General features: G+C 38.4%; 1 protein-coding gene across 1 annotated transcript in view; it reads right to left on the minus strand.

The window, feature by feature from the left end:
• Window positions 1-577: 577 nt before the first annotated feature.
• The window catches only part of FIGN (fidgetin, microtubule severing factor), a 97495-nt gene continuing 78633 nt past the window's right edge, over window positions 578-19439 (minus strand). Inside the window, exon 2 of the mRNA XM_074910694.1 lies at window positions 578-3279. Coding sequence (XP_074766795.1) covers window positions 1031-3271 — 2241 coding nt within the window. The 5' untranslated portion in view covers window positions 3272-3279 and the 3' untranslated portion in view covers window positions 578-1030. The remainder of the gene's footprint in view (window positions 3280-19439) is intronic.

The following is a 19439-nucleotide window of genomic DNA, read 5'->3' on the forward strand; positions in this document are numbered from 1 at the left end:
ACTGTTTCGGAAGCTAACGTAAACCGATTAAGTGGCTCTTTTTTCATCTATGCACCTTCTAAAGACTGTATCACGTAATTATCAAGGAGAAATATGCTGAAAACTCTTACAGTTTACCAACAAGAAAAGTCATTATCTGCTCTGGTTTGATCTGACAAATTGGCAAAAGAACCATTTCTGAACACTGGGAAATCCTCCTGTTTCTAATTTTAAAATCTGTAAAGCTTCAGTCATATCACACTTTAGTTTTTCCTGGATACATTCAAAGTAATTTTCCTTGCCATTTTCCAATTGTTGAGGTAAACATACATATTTAATATAAAGTAACATTGAAGCCTAGCCTATAACTCTCAGCAGTACATAGTGCTTTCAACACATTCCTTTGAGGTACTGTACAAATCACAATCACTTTCCTGAGTTTTTGCAGACAGAACATTAAAAGAAATGAACTGCAGAAATTAAGGTCCAGATTACCATTACCCTGTTTTACCTGTTCTTAGTTTAACACCGCAGAACAGACAGGATTGAGGAATACTGTTGCTCTTAGAATAGCAAAAATCTGGTTCTCTGTCGCAACACAACCGTTCATCTCTTTAGTCCAATAATGTTTGAAGTTAAAGCTCTTTATATTAGCACATGCCACCAATGTAATTGTGAGGCAAACAAAAAATAAAGCACCACTTCAGGCACTTGACAGCAACTAAATCTCAAGAACAGCAGAATGGAATCAACACACAGGGTTCATGTCCTTCTGAAATCAACCCACTTGCACCTTGCTCCTTGGTGAGTATTGTCTAGCTTGAACAGAACTGAGCATCAACATACGCTTTCTGTCATGTGTGGCTTTTTCAGATCAGCAGCTCTTGTTTGATGCACTTTTCCTTCAAGTCTACCCTGGCTCTTTAGAGGCAAGGTAAATTGGAGTCTTCCCAGTACCCTTTGCAATTTTAACACTACTGAAAAGGGTTCTCTACCCTATGTAGCAGGTTCTGTGTGTGCCAACATTCATTACTTTTTTTTTAAAGTAGTATCACTGACTGCAACCAAACATTTTGTTCCATTCAACATATGTATCGAGCTCTTTTTGAGATATGCTAGGCTGTATCTTGCAGAAAGCATTTTCAAAGTCTTGATATGTAACTGGCCTCAACTGGCTGGGCATAATGGCTGAAAGGTCTGTGGCTGGCATGGCGTGGAGTGGGCCCACCACGGCTTCCTGACACAAGTGAGCCACATCTAGTCCAGAAAAGCCTTCTGTGCGCTGGACAAGCAGTGCAACCTCCTTGTCATTGAGACAGTAATTGTGCTGTGAGAGCAGTTGTACTATTATCTGGTGTCTCGCTGTGCTGTCAGGAAGTGGGATTAAAAGTCGTTTCATGAAGTACCTTCGAAGAGATTCATCAATTTCTTCCGGTTTACTCGTGGCGCAAATTACTACTATTTGGTCCTCAGCAGAAGTCAGTACAGTGTCCAGCTGCATAAGGAACTCGGTTCTCATCCGACTTACTGGACTGTGTTCTTCGCTCACTTGGGAGGAAAGGAGCATATCAATGTCACTAACAAAAATCACCGAGGGTTGGCGACACCTTGCCACAAGGAAGGAGGCATGGACAATTTTTTCTCCTTCCCCTAACCACTTTGTGACAAGGCCAGAGCCAGTGATTTTGAAAAACGTGGCCCCCAGCTGACTAGCTATACATCTGCCCATTAATGTTTTGCCTGTTCCCCGAGGTCCAAATAAAAGGATGCTCCGAGGTAGAGCAGTCAGTCCATTGAATGCATCTGACCTCAATACTGGCCATAAAACCTCCTCCTTAATGACGGCCTTTACTAGATCTAGGCCAGCAATGTCGCTCCAGTCCACAGGAGGTCCTTGGTTGATAATCTCGTTGGTAACAAGGTCAATGAGGTGTGTGTCAGTATTCTTCAGTTGCTCGTCCACAGAGTGGTTGGATGAGGTAGCTGCACGAAGTCCCGGGCCTTGCATTGGGTGAGGGAGGAGCTGCCTGTGCTCGTCACCGTGCTCATTCATTACTGGGGAGGTATACTTCCCAAATGAGTCACTTGATCTCGAACCCAGTGAGTTTTTAGCAGTACTATAGGATGGGGGTGTTAGAGCCCTACTGGACTGGCTGCTGAATTTCCTTTGCTGTTCAGAGGACATTAGCTGCTTTGTTGGCTTAAATGCTAAGGATGATGTTTCAGCACTTCTGTCAAAACCATTCCCCCTGTTTGCATTTGAAATGCTGTTGTCGGGCATTCGATACATGGGACTCTGTGTAGATCTCTGTTGGCCATAGCTGTAATTTCCATAACTGGAGTCCATTTCTCCTTGCCCTGCCATGTAGAAAGCTTTCCTTTTGAGAGAGCTAGCTGAACTGTTTGTCAGGGCAGACGGTGCGATGGGCGTCAGACCGTGGCCCTGGTAGGAGTAGCTGGGGACGGTGGTCGGGGGCAGAGGGGTCGGAGCAGGGATTCCTGAAGGCAGGTACGCTGAGGGTGGTGGGGCACCCCCAGGGCTGTACCCAGGGCCAACGGCAGTTTGAGGAGGATAGCTGGCAGAAGGGTAGCTGTAACTGGAGAGGTTAGAGGTCCCGTTGTAGCCAGGGACGAGGGCTGGTGGTGGTGGCGGTGGTGGTGGCTGTAAAAGTCCCGAGCTATGCAGAGGGGATGGATGAGGGGATGGAAGTGCAGGTGCTGGCTGGCTGCTGTAACTGGTATGCAAGTACGAGCCATTGTATCCTGCGGCATATTCCTGAGATGGGAGCCCTGAATGAAGACTAGGAACGGTGTGACTTCCGCAGGTGCTGCTGGAGTAACTGGGTTCAGCCAGGTTACTGGCCACCCCAGGAGAGCTCCCGATGCTGGCCGAGACATCTGCGGGAGGGAGGGCTGCACTTACCCCAGCTTTGCTGGCGGTGATAACGTCTGGGACACAGTTCATGGGATACACGCTCTCTGAGTTCAGCGATGGCTGCCAGGGCTCACTTTCATTCTTCCGACCGTTCACCAGCCCCGAGGGAGCTTCAGAGTAATTGCTTAGAATGGGCCGCTCGGCTGGGCCTTCCAAAATACCGGAGTACTTTTCTGCATACTTTTTCAGAAGATTGGAGGCGGTCAGAGCTGAGATGTCGTCGTTGGCCCAGGCATACTGGTACGTACGCTGCAGGTGCCCCCGGTAGGCTTCCACCTTGTGGGCAGGGGACCGGGTGGTTGAAGTGATATCAAAGTGCTGTTCTGGCCACTGGGCATGCTCCGGCGTCCACTGCATCTTCAAGCCTAGGGCGGTAGGAAAAAACAAAGTTAACAGTGAGCTTGGCCTTTTCCAGATGCTTTTAAATGAGTTCTCAAATGTACTGTCTGTGAACTTCTTCATCCCTCTGAAACACTGTACTTAACACCACAAATCTTTAAGGAAAGAAAATGCAATGCCCTTATGAAGCAGTATAAACTACTTGGTTTACTGTAGGCACATACACAGGGAGCCACATCTTCTGCCGATTCAGTAGGGGGTTATTTGTTGGTTTAAAAAAATATAGGTAATGCCAGATTTCTCAAATTAATTAAATAAGACTCAATACATTTTAAATATTCTGAGTGCAGATTTATTGTTAACATACAAGGCATCCAACTGCTCTGTCCTCTTTCATCACTGTTTCAGTTTTATATTTTAACCAATATAAAAATATGAGACACAGATGACAGATCACATCTAGGATACCTCTCTTATTTGGTACTGAACACCTAGTTAGCACAGTATAATGCACCCTGCGCAGAACAATATGACACAGACATAGCAGGTCATTCCATAATCCAACTCTCATCTAAAGTGGTCCACGACAGTTTCAAATCTGCTTCGTGGAGTGCAGCAAAGCAATCTCCCAGGCAGCGCTCCGTCGCTTTCATCACACAAAGCCTACAACTCGGTATGAATTACAACTGGCTCCTTTCTGCCTCTCAGTTCTGTTGTTGAGGCTCTGGAAAAAAAAAACAAGCATGACTTGTCTGTCGGTCTCCTTGCTTGCTCTCTCTCCCCCCCCCCCCCCTCACAGCCTCCAGGGTACAAAGAAAGAGGGTTTAAAAAAAAAAAAAAGACAGAAAAAAAAAGAATAAAAGGAAAAAGAAATGAAGCCAAGTCCCTAAAAGTTCTGTGACTTCCACAGCTGGCTATAAAAAAAAAATCCCATCAAGAAAAAAGAAAAAAAAAAAAAAAGACAAATGTAAATGACATTTTAAAGCAATTAATCTTGTAAATAATGCGATGTGAATTATCCCCCCTCCTTCTAATTCGCCACGTGCAGGAAGAGCAATTTACAAGCGTTAAGATAACCCACTCCAACTCGTACCTATGCATAGTAGACACATTGCTGATTTTTGTACAGCTGTATCAAATAGACCTCCTTAATCTCTCTCGTATTACCAAAAGTGATTTTTGCAAACAGTCTTGTGCCCTCTGGCACAGATTCCCTGATAAGGAGGCGGCCTAGTCGAAATGAAGCATCTGTGGCACTAGCTCCCTTCTGAATTACTGCAGTCTATTTTGACAGCTTCTACCCCCTCCTGTTTTTCTCCCCAACCCCTTTAGCTCTTCATTGCCTGACTCTGGCATCTGACATGGCCAGCTTAGCCTCGCTGAGCTAAACCTAACACAGCACACAGTTTGGTAACAGAATGGCATGTTTATTCCCTTCTGACTCCCTCTTCCTTGTTTGCAAAACCACTGCACCAGACACTGGAAGTTAATTAGCAGGATGATGCTGTGCTAATTGTGTTAATTTACAAGGTTTTAGTCAAAGAGAATCATGCCAGGGCTGGCACTGCTGTCATGCTTCCGACTTAATGATTAAGAAATACTGAAAACAAGGTGGGAAGGATTGCAGTAATTACACAATAAATGAATAAAGCAACAGATTCATTTGCAATTATATTTTATTGCAGTTGCACTCATTTGCATTTGGATTCTTCATTTTTATTTTTGGATTCATGTATTTGCAAATCACCAAATCATTTAAATTTAACCTGAAAACTGCAAAGTACCTCTAATTGAGCCTTATATTTTATTAGTACAAGTACTGCAAATCTCAGTCCATGTGAGCATGCCATTGATTACTTGTGGATTTTTTTCCTGAGTGTTCTCTTTCTCTCTCATTTTTCAAACACTTTGACAACTTGAGAAAAATGTCTGTTAACAATTATACAGTTATCCTATAAAAATTAATTCAGATAAGTGCTTTTGACAAATGCAGCTTTGAGACTCAGTTTTTGGCAGATTTATTTCTTTCATTTAATGATAATATAATCTTTTTTTGCTAATTGTTTCTGATGTTTCAACCACTGCCTTTCAGAGGGAGTAAAAATATCATGAAATTGGGTGAAATTATAGAAATCAAGCTCATATTAAAAAAAAATGTAATTTTAATGAGAAACTATCAGAAGCTTTTCAGAAATCACACTTTGTTAATATCAGCTGGAAATCTGAAGAGCAAATCACCAAGAGCCAATTGCAACTGATCAGTATCTAAAATTCTTCTAGCGTCATGAGATTTACTTCAGGCTTTTTTTAAAGGAAATAATATTAATATTATTGTAACATAGAACTGCCTAACAGACATACGAGTTTATTACCCCTATTTAAAAAAAAAAAAAAAGCCAAACAAAACAAACAAAAGCCATCCACATTCTGCTATATTTGGCTTATAAGGTTAACAAAACACTGAAAGCTTCTGTTGCAGAGATGCAGAAGAACTTGAGTAGATTGATGTTTCATTAGATACTAATGAACGGATGCCATGAGAAAGACTCTTCGCAAAGAATGCACTAAAGCAGCAGTGAAACTTTTGAAGAAGGTAAAATAGGCACGGATGGAGCAGAGAATCTGTCTGGGCTGGTACTTGTACTGTAGTTAATGAATATGCTTTTGGCACATTGTCTTTAATGGCTTGTAAAAATAAGACTATTCAATTTAAAGAGATAAAACAATGCACTAACTCAAAGCACAACAACATATATCATACACTACCCACATAGCAAGCTTTTCAAAATACCTTTCACAAATACTTTAATAATTTCATCAATTAGTCTTTTTCATTTAGAATGGATCACATGTTTTTAAAATAAAGTAATCCTATTTCTACTCACAGTGGGGAGATACATTTAGAAAGTGTAAAAATTCAATTCTTTGCATTCTGTTTGTCTAGATTAATTTATTTTCCTTATTATGAGGCTGCAAAAGAATGTCAGAAAATCTGAATTATCTGTTATAAGAGGAGGGGGGAAAATCACATCATCAGCATTCTTTATTTGGAATAATTGCTAGATAGACCAGTAGTTTCACATTGTCGTGCTATCTTTGGATATGCTCACTGCACAATAATTGAAAGTTTATTTATTGATGCATATTAAATACCAATGAATTTAACAAAGGCTGTAAAGGCAGGATTGGGCTTTGATTAGGTAAGCTTAAGAGAGGACTGTTCTCATCCCATGAAACATGAGCATTTATTCCAGCACACTGCAATCATTAGTGTTATTTGGAAGCATAGGTTAATAGTTAACCATAAGCATATTTTTTGCATTAGTAAGCAGTGAAGAAATCTGTATTTACATGGAGTCCACTGGAATAGTCTGGACTGGGAGGCACAAAGAGTCATTTCCTCAATTTGATATTAATCGAAAAAACCAGCAAACTTTTGCTAGGTTTGACTCCATTTATTAATAGTTCAATAATTGTTTGACAAAAGTCAAATGTCTGATTTGGGAGGGAAAAAAATGCTGTAGTTTATTTTAATTATGCAAATACTTTTTTTTTCCCCCTTGATTGCTTAATGTTTGCAGCCACTTACTCCCCTCTATATTTTGAATTGTATTTTATTAGTTGCTTTTCGCTTGAACTGATACACCTTCCTACATTTCTTTTGTTAGGAATCCAAATGCTGGTATAAACATCTAAAATCAGGTAAATAAGGGCATATTTAGAGGTTGCTTTTTTTGGTGTGTGTGTAATTTAAGCTCTCACATAAACCACAGTCCTGCAGATAGTGTATTTCCTTAATAACTTACTAAAAATCCAGAAGCAATGAAAGATTGAATGTATTTTTCAGAAAAATCTTTGCTAACTTTGGAATCCTGTGGGCTATCGACATTTTTGAACTGTGTAAACTGTGCTGGTATGGGCTGTAAAAGGCAAAAGGAAAGGATTCTGTTCTTTAAGTACAGGTATGTACTTATCAGAGAATTGCCTTTAAGATAAATTTAATACATTATATAGGAGAGGCAGTGTAGGCTATTTTAGCAGTATCTATTTTTCCTTGTCCTGACAGCCCTGCTATACATCCCTCCTCCATAATTCTTCCAGTTGGATCTATCTGAATTACATTTAAAGTAATTATAGTCAACAATTTCATTATTCAATTACTTTGAACCAAGTGTTTGACCATTTTTTCCCTTCTAATTTTGTGCACTTAGCCTGAAAATGTGAAATCTAATACATAATACTTCATCACTTTCACATACAATAAATTCCACATGGCAGATATCCAGATTTAGAATTACACAAAACAAAAAAAACAAAGAATGCCAAAGTTAGGAAAAAATAACATGGTAATCTGAAGGCAAAAAGAAACAATAAGCATTCTACATATGCTGGATGTCCATCGGGGCCCGATTCTGCTGGGAGCTCAAATGAGTTTGTGCATACAAAGAACCCTCCTCTGCTGCCCTCACTATCAAGTCAAAGCTGCTCAGTCCCTTACACGATTATATCTGTTACGGAAGATAAACAAAAATAGCTAGTAGCCCTTTCTTTCAATTTAAGTAGAAAAGTTTTCGTTGAAAACAGGCATGAAAAAGTCCAGAAATACTAGCTGGGTGGAAACACAACAGAGGATTTACAGTGTCCTACAGACAAGTCCAAACAACGACTGTTACCTTCCAAGTAACCAACTTGGTTAGCAACAATGTGCTTTAGACAGAGGACACTAGGTCTTTAGTAAACCTCTCATCTGTTCACATCTCTAATAAAATAATCAAGCTAAAATTAAATCATATGCAATTGTGGTTTCCTAAAGATACCAGCAGAGATTGCACTGCGCTTCCAGAGATGGTGGGGAACAAAACCTAAATGACACGGAGCTACTGTGCACAAGGAACTACAAACAGGGCAGCACACCAACCTTCCCAACCAGCTACCAAAGTTTCATTTTGGATGCAGGACTTCCAACTGTTCCCTCAAGATACCTGAGGCAAAAGAAAATAATTCTTCTTTTGTTGTGGTCTCTCTATTCCTGCCCTGTTCATCCCTGCAGTGCCTTAGGTCCTACCTAGAACAGGTCTGCAGGTTCCTTCATAAACATCAGTAGCTCAAGCAGGTTAACTTTAGGCATGCAGTTAAATATGATCTGAGCAACTACTTAAAGCGCTGTTGAAAAGGGGTAGACTGTACAAAGGGTGAACAAGTAAATGAGATGCTTCTGATAACTGTCAATAACAGACTTGTAAGAGCACACTGTTGCAAGGTAGGAAACAACTCCAAAACCACAGCTCAGTTCCAACCTTCATTCCTCTAGTCTTGAAAGTGGATGTGAACTTCATCACTTTGTATTGCTTACACATTTAGCCAAATACTCCAAAAACTCTCTACCGACTGAACTGCTACTCTCAGCCCTGTCTCCAACCAAGACACTGAGTATTTGCACAAGAGACCATAATGATTTTAGCCATGGGATTGCTTCTTGTGGACATGACACAACAGATATCAACTTAAATAGGTACTTCACTGGGAATGTGCCAGGACTCTCAAACTTCATACTTCAGTGAGAGCTGAAGGTGTTAGTACCTTGAGGATCAGGCCCTAAATCCACATTTTAAAATCCTTCTTAAGCATGGGACAGAGCTGAATAAATGAGTCATGCCATAACCACTGTTCAAGATGTAGGACATACAACTCCCTAGGTTTGTACTAAATCTGGTAATATTTTGTCAGACTGTATACTGTCATATGTCCCATAATAATAAAAATTAATTCAAGATAAAACATTTCTTTTACACTCCATTTTTTATTAATAAGCATAATTTCAGCTGTTTGAAGATAGTGCAACTGATCTCTCTTAATTGGAAACAGGAGGGATTTTGAAGAGTGGATTGAGCTAATTATGTTTTGCAGGGGAAAAAAAAAAAAAAAAAAAAAGGAAGGAAAATGATTCCCACATTTATTTTCTAATTACTCAGTGAAGACCTCTGCTCCAGTCCATGAGGAACTCCTTTGACGTCAAAGGATTCAGTGGGAGGATGAGCCTCCGACTGAGCTGCCCAGCTGCATGGGCCCAACTTTGGAATCTTTTTTCAGTATGTGGCAGCCACAAACTCATGAAAACAGGCCTGGAAAGTGCTCTCAGCATTTTCTTGGTGGGGGTCTGTTCTTCCTCTTATTATATATAGCATGCCACACACATCAGTGGGATCAAGCTGTTGGCAGGGTATTTACAATATGATTCCTATCTAGCTGGGATAGTGAAAACATTTCAATCTTTAAAACAGAACACTTAAATCACGAGTAATATTGAGCATCACATATATGTCAACAGCATTTAAAGATAAAAGCAGTAAGAAAAATGCAAAATATTTTAGGAGACCCTGGACTGGTTAAAAATTAAATTCCAGACATGGAATCACAAACTAATACATCCCAATTATCTAATTTAAATACTGTCAAATGATTATTCCCTTAAAATCACACTTTCACACCTCACAACAGCAAATTGCAATAGTTTACAGCAAATGACTTCTCTCACTCCAAACCCCCTCCTTTCCATTTACATAAAGCATCGCCTTTGACAGCCACAAAGACATTTCTGGATAAACGGCCTTTAGCATATCCATCAGCTTCAAAGGCCTTAGGAAACAGAAATAAAAAGAAATAACAGTCAAGCAAGCAAAGGCAAACTAGGTCCAGAAATGACACTATCCTATTTTGCCAGCAGAAGCAGGTTGGATTCGTAAGCCAACTAAGCAGCAGCCCACAGATGGGGATGACAGGGACTGTAGCTGTTACTTAGGCACTCCATGGGACCTCCCAGGATGGTGCCCACCTCGGAGGTATTAGTTTATCTGCAGCAGCAGTCCTTACGCACAAAAACATTCTCAGTCCAGGGCTTCACCCTTGCGGTGTGATCAGATTGATGTACTATCATTATGTACCATAAGTAAGACCATTTATGCCTGCATATGTCAGACCCATTCTATACAGAGAATGTCATATTTGTGATTAGTTTATCTTTAAAATATTTTACTATATCAGTCTGCTCTCACTGTACTCATCTGCTCACAACACTTTTTTAAACCAACTAGAAAACACACTAAACAAAGACAATGATTGGAATGAGTTTTCTTTTAACCTATTATGATGCTTCCTCTTCCTGGGCTTTATATTTTTGAGCTGTTTCTGTCAAGTACCTCCAAAGAGTACCATGCCTGTAAAGGATGTAGCATATTTTGTCAATGCCATACAAATAAGAGCATAACAACTTCTGACAGAATACTCAGAAGAACAGTAATTGTAAACAAAAGTAAGCATAACTTAAAAAAAATATCACTTTTTGTAAGCCACTGAGCACACGCTTATGGCTATAATGTATTTTAAAAAGATTTAATATACCACAAAATCTCCAATTTATGCCTATATAAACATGAGAATCAACATAACTACTGCAGGATAACTGTAGTGATTCTGAGAATTACAATATTCACATGGTAAAATATAGTCATAGAAGAATATGGAGTTTGGCCGCTTGGCACAAGTATTTATGCATATTTGCAAATGCAATACAGTTTAGACCTGGAGTGTGACTGTGCTCCCACTGAAGTGCTCACTTCAAGTCTCCAATAAATCCAACTGAGGCTTTTAGAAGTGCAGCAAAATGCATACTCTCTTTTTAAGCAACAAAATAGCAGAAGTAGCCTTTTCCTCCATTCCCCTTCCAGAAGTGGAGTTTGAGGCACATTAACCCTGAAAGAGCATAACACAAATCCTTAAAAGCAGAGCAGATAAAATACACTCAGTGCTTTATTGTGTTTCTCATGTAATCAAATACAGCAGGTGAAACACAGAAACCTGAACTTGTTTTTTAGCAAGTAAGTGAGAGGCAAAAGGAATGAATTTGCAGCACCAGGGAGTCTCATACAGAACATTCAGATCCTGATCTAAACTCTTCCAGGAAAAAAATAGTATCTGAAAATTGTAATTTTCAAATATTGTATTCTGGTTTTTTTTTCCCCATTTCTGTTGCTAATCATGATAGAGTAAATTGTTTCCATTTACAGAAATATTTTTTGTTCACACTTAGAATTATTACTTTGGATCTTCACGGTAAATAAATAATTTTAAAAACCTTTTTTTTGGGTATCTTAAATCCATTAAGACAATTTCCTTCTTAAACTCACTTCCTTTTGCCAAATGAAGATCATCAGGCCATACCACACGTGTCCATAGGGACAGAGCTAATGAATATGTATGTTTTATGTCACAACAGAGCACTCCCCTTGTTCTGCAGTATCGACCTCCTCTTATGTGAGTAAATAACAGGTGAGCACTTGTGCATGAGGATAAATGGGGTTAAAACTGCCATAAAGGGACATACTTTATTTGAACAAAGTGAGTGCACAATAAATAGAGATTTAAGTGATGTTAAATTATTTTTTATATCATGCTGTTCCACAATGTTAGAAAATAATCTTGCTTTGAAACACAAGATCAAGTTACATAGCAAGAGTTATTTAAAATATATTTCCCCCCAATTAAAAGCAGCAGCACTCTGTATAAATTCCACTACCTTATATTTTTTATATATTTTTCAGTCATCATACTTTAGAAAAAATACATGTATATATGTATTTCATAGCTTTATGTATAGCAAGAGAAGGTTAATTCCTGAGATTTATCTAACCAGCCCTATTTGCCTTACAAATATGAAGGCAAAGAAATAACTGTAGTCAGGTTTGACCCATTACAGTCAACTAACAAGAGTGAAAAAGCAAATTTATATGGGCCAATAACACAATGCTCCAGCTTGTAACCAGGATTACTGCTTTCCTTTTAAAGCACTTATTCCAAAACCTACCAGCATAGGAAAGGTATAAACAGTTGCTTTACTGAGATTAGCATATATCTGCTAATTAGCTAAATGAGAACAAATACTGACTAAACGTGTATATAGAAGTAATTTGATACTCACAAAAAAATCCTTCTTAAAATGACTCCACAGCATACAAAGCTTTTACAAAATTTGTTTATGTTATTTATGCATTTTGCTTTTTGGCAATCTGCACATTAATTTTTAATGAAATAGTAAAGAGATGTTGTGTCTCACACTTCGATAAAAATATTCTATAGCCAGGACTGGGTGACATAGTGCATTAATTCAGTGTCCTTCACTCCTGGGACCTGCGTATAATTTAGTCCAGCCTGAAGAAAATAACTTTGATCTGAAGGCTGTAGAAAAAGCTACATATGAAATGAGTTTTGGTGGGTTTAGTGTTGTTTCTTATATACAAGACGACATATGAAGATAAACTGCTTTAGAATGCTCCTGACGTGGCCCAGGATTAAGAGCAGGGAGCTCTTAGCAGAGCTCATCCACTCTCTCCCTTTTTCCCATCGTAACAGACACACACCACACACATTTCTCTCTACTATAAGCATCAGAGCAGCTAGCGCTGGTATACACTGTCTTTCCAAAGAGAATATCCCACGTAAAAGGATTGTATTACCAATCCGAATACTTAATTGGTCTCTCCATTAAAAAAAAAAAAACAAACCCAAACCTCACCAACGTCTGTATTACAACACGAGAGATGACGTTGTAAGAAGGGATGATGTTATCACAGGGAACTGGAGATTTTCTCCCCATGGTAGGGAACACCTTAGCTAAGTCATTGGAACTGTACTAATCATGCTCTTAGGGAAAACAGAGCTCCAGCATGGCTCCTTCCCAGGCTTGGCTGCGCGAGCAGCTGACCCTTCCTTTCCTTCCTGCTCCCCCCAAAGCACAGAAACAAGATTAAAAGCAGAAGCATAACCAAAGAACTGACATCCTAGAAACACTAAGCTGAGCTAAATCTTTTCCCCACTTAAACCTTTCAATTATTGTATTCTACAAATTCCAAAGATTTTTTTCTTGCTTATTCAATAAAATGCATCCAAATTAACTACTGAAAAATGGAATATAGCCAATTTTTTTGCATGCTTTTGGTTTGGGACTAACTGTATTGTTTCCTGCGTGTTTGAAAGGAACTATATGAATTGTTCAGTTAGCTTGACAAATTATCCAGGGGCAGGGGGAGGAGGAACAGGGAATTTTCTACAGACAAATATAGAAATCTCTCTCTAGATACATGTATATACATTTATATATTTTATACACATACAGGCACCAGAGAGGTTTAACTCTGTGCATGCTGACATTTTTGCAGGAAAAGAACCTTAACTCCTGATGTTATATGATGGGTCTCCTTTCTCAAAAAGAGCAAAGTTCATCCTTCAACAGGAAAAGTTAAGCCGTGTCCTGAAACACACAGTATGTCATTGAGAGGGTGCACAGGCATTTCAAGAGGCAGAAAAGAATAATGCGCTGGCTTTAAAACCAGAAAGAAATTATAGAGTCCAGCTGATAAAATGTCACATTCCTTTGCAGCTATCACACAAATCCAGCCTTTTCTGCAACCAGCCTTCAAGAGACAACAAAAATCTAAACCATGTGATGATCATATCAATAACTAGTTGAGCACTGTTGATAGCTTAAATAACAATAAACTATGTTATTTTTCCTGTAATTTTGTCCATAGTGTTATTATATACGTAGCCACCTAATGATGAAATAGTTTTAAAATTTGCTTCAGGGTACAGAAGTCAAGCTCCACTGATTAGCATCTCAAAGAACACTACAGGCACACATTTGTATAGCTGAATAATAGCACTTGTGTTTGTATGATGTTCTAAAAAACAAAAAAAAAAAGCACTATTTTACTTGATGTTTGATGATGCACACTGATGAAATAACGTCCTTTCTCTCACAAAATATACACAGATACCACAGCTAAATGTATGAATTTCAAAGACAAGGTAGAAAGGTATTGTCACAGAAAGAGCCAAAAAAGGGGTTTTGGTGTCAATGCAAGATGCCTAGACCCAGAGGTTCATGGGCTTCATTCTCCTGTCACTTCTGTGGTTTGAAGTCACAAGAACCACTGAAGTCTACAATTTATTGTGAAAGCGATAAATGTGCCCCACTTTTTACCTTATGATTTTCTTTTTAGGCAACAATTATTCAGCAGTTAATTACACAAAAGATACTTTGTTCACCAGCATTTGGTGTTTGTGCCACATGTTTAGTAAAAACTCGTAACAGAAAATATTTCATTAAAATCTACACAGAGAATTCTGATATTTGCTGCACTAGCTCAGTTTATGATTTATTTGCTATGTCTAATAACGTGGCTTTCAAACTTTATCGATCCTGAACTTTCCTAAAATTTGCTGTAAACGGACTGAAGTCTGATTTCAGCCACATTCTGAAACCCCAGTCAAACATACTGCCTTCAGCAGCACTGTATCTTTCATGTGTGTCCCGCTTCTTTAATTTCTCTAGACATAATTTATGACAAGGTTTTAGTTATAAAACTCTCCATCCAATTTTGTATTGAATAACAATATAAAAGTACATCCACATGAATTTAGTATTAAAAATGCTAAACATTATCAACAGGAACATTAGGATTTTACTAAATATTCATCATCTATCAGCTTAAATTCTTTTTTCCATTAACACTTCTCTTTTCATCCAGAATGTGTAACATACAGGAATGACTTGAAAGAAAGCTTGACATTAATACAGTTAAACACACTCAGCATCAAAAATGAAGTTCATAAACTAGCAAATATTCACTGGAGTATTTGATACCAGTGGTAGAAATTTATTAAGCTTAGCTTATGCTTTGGAAAATTTTTTTAGAAGTTTAAAAAAACCAGGTTGAATTATGAGGTATTGAGAAAGCTGTAAGAGTTTTGTGATTGCAAGTAAAAGATTTACAGATAACAATTGAAAGGTGCATTACACTAATCAGAGGAATGCATAACCTCTGCAAAGCAGGTAGAAATGGATCATTTTCATTTTCTCTCTTCTGATGGCTTTATATTGTTACACAAGGGAAGAGAAGAAACCTAAAATATGACTCTATTTAGCTATATTAACCGAAGAGCCTTTATAGAATTTTTAAGCAAACAGGATTGTGCTTCCAATGCTGCCCATCTAGTTTTCCAATGTGTTAAATCGGACGGCTACTTGGACAGCTCTCTATTCACTACGAACTGTGGAAAGGAAACACAGAGGTGGCATTTTCCTTTTAAACCATCTAATGCCTTCTAGCCAGATTCCAAAGCATCAAGGAGGTATTTTTTTTTCCTAGACAAGCTGTCGTAATTGAAATGAAGTCTAATCAGACTCATTACTGTTTTCAGCAATTTGCACCACCAAAGATGCTTATTAGGTAACAGTGTTTAATAAACCGCTCTTTAGAAAACTACCAGTAATGAGCTCTTAACAGCCAATCTTTAGCGTGAATGTAATGTGAAAAGTGTTCCTAGCGCTGAATAGATTTTCACATTTAGTAGTGTCATAATTAAGCTCAAGGAATTGGTAGCTGTGATGATAGATTTACTGCAATATAGACTCCCCCCGCCCCCCCCCCCATATATTTGAAAATACTTGGGGTTCAATAATATTTCCAGAGAAAATTTTAAAGCTGCTTAAAAGACTGTGCGAGACTGGATTAGCTATGTAAATGGTACTTAATCAGAGTATTTGGGGAACGCAGAGAGTACTGTAAGTCGGGTATCATCTACCAAGCGTGCATAAAGTTAATTCCACCTAGCTTTGTTTGACTGCTCTTCCATCACTTAACAATTTCCAGTCATTAATATACAAATACTAAATGTTGTTGTCATCAGCTGAATGATAATGAACAAAAATGGCCAATAAAAAGAGATACTTGAAGAAACACTTGTCAGTTCTCCTTCCACAGTAACAGCTGAAAATGCTTGAGAAAAAATAGAGCAAATTGGTTGGTTTCAAAATAAAATTATGGATGTAAAATATACATGTATTATTTATGCATACACACCCATATACAAGTAATGCTGTTTTTCCTACACGTTTCACATACCATAAACTCGTAGTACCTACTTAGTACCAAAACCCCCAAGTTCCTAAGGTAAAGAACACCACAACTCTGAAAATGTAACATTGTGACATATATTATTCATAAAACACAGCCATCAGCAAGAAGTTTTCATCAATAGAAAGTTCAATTTAACTAGACGTACACCTCACTGCACTAGTTATATCAATACTACTACCTAACAAATGCTGAAAGAGGCAAAAAAAGAAAATAAATTGCATGTATAAGCTCTAGCTAATTAAATATCCAGAGTGAATCTTGAGGAACAGCCACTGTTCTCTCACCAGATTGATTTAACTCTGACATAATATTTAAAGTTATCAATAAGAAATGACCAAGACTACTTTTTTGTCTCCCACTAGGATAAATACATAGGGATACAAATTGTGTTTTGTTTACTAGAGATTCTGCTGGAGAAGAGTTGTGTTGGTGGCCAAGACTTTGGAAAGAAGCACATAAAGTTGAGTAATCAGTAGTGAAACCACCACAAAATGAAGACAACTAATTTTCTTGAACCGAGATTTTTATATCAGAATTCCATGTTAAGATGTCAAGAAGAGTTCCTTTACTGAATGAGTGTTCTCATTACATCTTTGGTATACGCTAGCCCCCAAACTTCAGTAATCCTAAATGCAGTCTGTAAGCCTCCATATCTGTTTGCGGCTTTCTGAATCAATAGGACTATGAGAACTGAGACTACCAAATTAACGCCAGCTTAATTTGATTTTGTGGTATGCACTTCTTTGCACTACAAAGTGGAAAAAGGAAAAAAAAAAACACCCAAAACCCCAACCCCGCACCCAGAACTCATTCCCAGGTGGGTTCTTGTAATTTTCAGATCAAAATATCTTCCAGTTTCTTAAATCTGAAAGGAATTTGTGCTCAGATCCAACATTTTTAGTGTTCCTGCTTACCCTATCACACAATTCCAAACTCTGCACCTTCAAGTCACACACTTAGCTCTCTGTACAATAACATAACATAAAAAAACATGAAATAAAGAAACAGAGACTCCATAGCTGCTTTGGACTGCCTCCTCTTGTACTTCTGACGCAATTCTGTAATGCAATAAACTTCACATCATTTATGAGTGACAACCCGATGCTCTAAGATACATAATGTGAATTTTGTAATGTTTTGGTTTTACTAAGCGCAGATACTGTGAAACATCAATTGCTCATCAATAAGTCCTTCAATATCATACATTATGATATTTTTAGTAGTTTAAAACTGAGGTTGACAGAAATGTATCATCCACAGGAGGTATCTTAGGCATCATTATAAAACTATGGTTACCGTCCTTTCTTACTGCTAATGTAAAATTAAAGCAGGGGGAACCTTTGGTGCATTCCTTCTGTATCCTAGCACTACCACCAAAAAAGAAATTAAAAAAAAAAAATTAAAAAAAAAAAAAATCACTTTTCCACCTCAGATTCATCAGCATTTTAACAAGCCTAGAAAACACCAGTTTGCTCACCTAAGATGCTGACCTCAAACAACACCTGACTTTCAGTAGAAATTGAGCCTCTTCCTTCTGGTGTCTCTAGGCCTGCTTAGCCTGATCACAAAAGTCTTCCTTATGATAGACTCTTGGGGGGCTTTCTATTGAAGAACTAGGACCTACCAAATTTTACACTACTCACAGGCTGCTACTCTGGCATGGAGTGTCACATACAGGAGCATGGACTAGCAGAAGAAATTGCCCAAGTGTAGGAAGTCAAAGAAAGAGGTGAAGTTACAGGGGCAGGTTAAACTCAAGGCAGAATTTGCCCTAAAACACTGAATTGGTGAGAAGGAGCGATAGGATCCTAACAAAAGGACAGCAAGAAGAACCTTAAGACCCATGTTGAAGTTAAGGTGCTGCCATCAGCCAGCGCCTCCGTGGTGTCAGAGGGTAACGACTCTCCACAGGGGCATGGCCAAGCAGGAGGAGACAGCTCTAGTTGTAATGTTTGCTGTTACCAAAATCTAAGGTGAGCCCTGGAGTGGATCATCTCAGGACAACTCCACTGAGAGGCAGTATAAATAGCAGAAACTGGAGTCCACGTGAAATCTATTGCATCTTCTACAGCAGCATTGATGTTATTCTCCATCAGTGAATTTCCAATATTACGGTCCAACATCTCTCAGTCAGGACCCAGCATCAATCACAGTTTGCCCTTCAGTAAAAGGTACCATAAACAACCCATAGGGTGCCTCTGAGTACAGAACACCTCAGATTTCTCTGTTCTCTTGTTTATGGCAATTTTATTTAGACTTTTTTTGCAGAGTAGAGCATGGCTTGGATGAAATACTATATAAAATTGTTTCACTTGGTGTTCTACAGTTTGTTTGTTGGCTTTTTTAAAAAAACAAAGTCCCCCAAAACAAACTTAACTGTTCCAAACAGAAGCAACCACTTGTTGGAACGACTGCACACAAACCACCTCTGCAGACTCCCAAGGTTACTGTTCTATTAGAACACATTTACAAAAGCTACATAATAGATGAGTTGCAGTAGATGAGAACATTTGTCCAACAGAAGTGGAATCCTTTGTATTATGACAACAAATATTCCAATATTCCTTGCACTTAAGATTGGCTTAAACACACAGGCTAGTCTATTAGGTCTTTCTTTAAAAGCAGAGCAGTCTAGTACACAAGACTGAAACTTCCTATGGAAATATCTCCTTATAAATGAAGGAGGTAAAAGGAACAACACCAGGTCCTATATAATACAGTTGTGGTTCATCTGGGGGATGGGGGTTAATAAAGAAAACGCATGTGTGAGTGAGGAAAACATCCACTGGCTTTGGAGGGATTGGGGTAAGCATAGTAGAATCTAGCAGTCCTTGACTTTTACTTTATTTTTCATAGAGTCTATTTTCTGCTTTTCCACGATAGAGCTTTCTATTTATTTTAGCATAACTCTGTATCTTTGTCATTAAACGATCAAGTTCTAATAAAAAACATAATGCAAACAGCCAGTTGTGTAATGAAAAACAACACAGGGTTGAAGAAGGGTTCCTGCCTGATCTCAGCAGCAGATTAGCTTATGCCCTGAAGCATGAGATGGGAAATATGTTCCTCACTATTACAATTTTGATTCTGTTTTGTATTTTCTATGGATTTTTAAAGAGACATGATATAAAGCTTTCATTCAGAGAATCTCTTTCTCTACACCTATGTGTATGTGTAACTGTACACATATATTTATTTTCCTTCCCAGAGCA

Source organism: Athene noctua, chromosome 7 (genome assembly GCF_965140245.1).
Source record: "Athene noctua chromosome 7, bAthNoc1.hap1.1, whole genome shotgun sequence".
In the NCBI taxonomy this organism is placed as follows: Eukaryota; Metazoa; Chordata; class Aves; order Strigiformes; family Strigidae; genus Athene; species Athene noctua.